The sequence below is a fragment of the Coffea eugenioides genome, chromosome 11 (assembly GCF_003713205.1).
Source record: "Coffea eugenioides isolate CCC68of chromosome 11, Ceug_1.0, whole genome shotgun sequence".
NCBI classification, from domain to species: domain Eukaryota; kingdom Viridiplantae; phylum Streptophyta; class Magnoliopsida; order Gentianales; family Rubiaceae; genus Coffea; species Coffea eugenioides.
This window is the reverse complement of record NC_040045.1, coordinates 7,900,743-7,903,726: the sequence shown is the minus strand read 5'-3', so window position 1 is coordinate 7,903,726 and position 2,984 is coordinate 7,900,743. Positions and strand designations below refer to the sequence as shown.

The 2,984-nt window shown below is 37.3% G+C and overlaps 1 protein-coding gene across 1 annotated transcript; it reads right to left on the bottom strand.

Annotated features, from left to right (window-relative positions):
* Positions 1-1,168: 1,168 nt before the first annotated feature.
* LOC113753157 (ribosomal L1 domain-containing protein 1-like) lies at positions 1,169-2,619 on the bottom strand. The gene has a single exon (XM_027297256.1). The coding sequence runs from the start codon at positions 2,509-2,511 to the stop codon at positions 1,561-1,563; it is 951 nt and encodes a 316-aa protein (XP_027153057.1). The 5' UTR covers positions 2,512-2,619; the 3' UTR covers positions 1,169-1,560.
* Positions 2,620-2,984: the final 365 nt, after the last annotated feature.

Here is a 2,984-nt window from a genome sequence, read left to right as displayed (position 1 = left end):
TCGTATGTAGGACATAGGCCACCTTAACTTGTGATAACTCACTGATTTCAAGTTTGATAAAAAAAAAAATTACCTTGAATCATTTGAAATGTGAATACAACAGCATTCTAGAGTCTCAGACAAATCACAACCACCATAAAGTTAGAGCTTATCATTGTATCTCTGCCAATAATAGATAGACACAAAAAGTTACAGATATTGCAATATTGGTGCTAGGATATCATCTCTACTACTGCCGATAAATAAAACGAAGAAGGAAAATATTATTAAAAACATCAAAAGCTTCTTTTCACTAATAGAAATGCATATTAAAAAATACAATATTAGAAAATATTCATCACAAAGGAGCTTCAATTAAGAGAATTGATGTCATCAAGATTCAAGATGCATTTACTTGTATGTTGACAGAAGTATAGAATTTTACATAGCTGCTTGAAGATGATTAATCTCCAACTAGGGTGAACTATTGCCAGGAAAAAATATAAAGTAAGCTTATTCAATGTTTACGACATCTTTAGAATTCCTATGATACTTTGAGCACAAGATGGGTAAGAATAAATACACAGCTAAGAAACATAAAGATATGTAAACAAGAGGCAATGCAACAAACATGCATCCAGAAAGTAACTTATATTTAAAGCCACTGTTCATAAAATTAGTTCCCAATCACAAATGAAAATCAAATTTGAACAATTGCTTAATGTTGGAAAGCTCAGATCTCAAATTAAGTTGAATTTTCATCACTTTGATGATCTTCAATTAGATGTCAACTTTGCAGGAAAAGAAAAAAAGAACAATTACTTGTACAGCTATGTAATCCAGTGAGTAAAGAAAGTTATCTAGTTTCCTTCTTAGCTTTTAGGAAACAAAGCTTGTATACGCTTTATCTTTTACCACCTTCCCACTCTTTCATCTCCTCGGTTTACCATCTCTTTCTTCATGTTTTCATTACCAAGATTTGGAACCTGAAGAGTCAAAGTCATCAATATGAATTTTTTTATTTCTTTTTTACACTAGAAAGATGAAAGTCTACCCCAACTTCGCTGTTAATCTTTCAACAGAAAACTCAACCCTACATGACAAAGCAATAAGTATCAAGAATATCAACTTACAGAAAAGACAAATTGGAAAGTGTGAGTAATTCCAACCAATTATTGGCAATCACAAATAACCCAATATGGAAGCAACGAGGTGTAACTTAATATTCAAATGACAAACTAGTGTTAACAATCAAACACAAAGGAAGAAACTTGAAGTCAGACCATCAGAATCTTACTTCTCTTGGCTATGTCATTGCATGCCTCAAAAGGCCGGCATGTATCAAGTATCAATACAAAATCAAAAATAACAATGGAAGCTAAGAAGCCAACAGTTCTTTCAATATCCACTATCCGTAACCCAAAATACATTATTACCCAAACTGTTGGCTCTTCCGGTATTTGCTGCGGGACCCCTAGAACATCTCACATTAGTAGGAGGCACAAAGTGTAACTGCACAGAACTCACCCCGTTGATATTTCCATTCTCTTAATTCTTCGGTTCACATCCTTTCCTCACTCTTCACCTCTTCAATGCACCTTCTCTTCCTTGTCTCATCTTCTTAAGCTCCAAAATCCCATTTTTCTTCCCCTCCAGATCTCCCTCTTCAACTCGATCCTCTGCATTCAACGATCCCAAATTCCCATCATAAACAGGCAATGCCAAAGAATCCGAGAGCTTCAAATGCAAGGCTCTAATCCCATCCCACTTTTTTGGAACAACCACCGAAATCCCTTTCACAGCAGCAAAGACATTCTCAACAATCTCATCACTCCCCATCCCACCACATTTCCCCACCTTCACAACACTACAACTCCCACTCCCAAAGCATAACAATGCCGAATTTACTGCCATCTCAATCTGCTCTTTCCAATTATCCCTGCTCCTCAAATCCAACGGCACGGGAATTTTCCTCTTCTTCTTATAAAATTGCTTCCCTAAAACACCTGGAAGCAACGAAACAACCCTTTTATCAGCAAAAAACATGTCGTATGATTGATACAGCTTTCGCCTTCCCTCCAGAGTCTTGCAATCTGATTTCAGCTTGGACAGCTTGACAACCTTATCAATGGGAATATCCTCAGACTTCACCTTCTTTTGAGCAAATTCTGCAGTAATTCTATACGGGGATTTGATGGGTCGGTCATCTATAATCAGGCAAAGGCTGAGGTTGCCGTCAGCCAGAGAGTGAAGCGGGTTTGGGAGTGAAATTTTGTGGGGTATTTTGGACGAATCTTTTGGTGGGATTTTCTTGAGGGTCAAGAAGAGGTAAATGAAATCTTCTTCTTCGTTACCATCTTCATCTTCGAGAAGTTCTTGCTTTTCTTCTTCTCCTGCAGCTGGTTTATTTTGGGTTGTTATGGAGTGGAGTTTTCTCCATTTTATCAGAGCTTTTACTGCTTTTGTGACTGTTGCTTGGCTGATTCTGTCTTCAGGAAAAGGAGGACTAGTTGAAACCATCGACATAGACATAAGCGACCGGAGGAGTGAGGCTGCGGACGGCGGCGGAGGCAGAGGCGGCGGCTTTTAGTGTGGTCTTAGTCTACCATACAACGAAGCCTCGAGTTGCCGTTCCGAGTGGGATTGTCTAGTTAAGTGGATTTTGGGCTGAATTACGGCCACCAAAAGCCCACTATTGTGGCCCATGGAACCAGATCTAGTGTCAATTTGTCCATTATAGCTAGCTATGCATGTGAAATTGATTGCTTTAGGTATGTACTTTTCGAAATCGAAATTTATTTGAAGAGAAAATGCTTTGTTAAGGCCGATTCAAACATCACATCTACTTAAATTGAATATGAAATCATATTGAACCCTGTTACTATTAGGCTCAATTTGTTGTAATACTTGTTACTTGTTGAGCTCGAATTTGGCTCAAAAAAGCAATTTATTTAAATATTTTTTAATATTTGAAATTTATTTTTTATTTAGGTTGTGTTTGGATA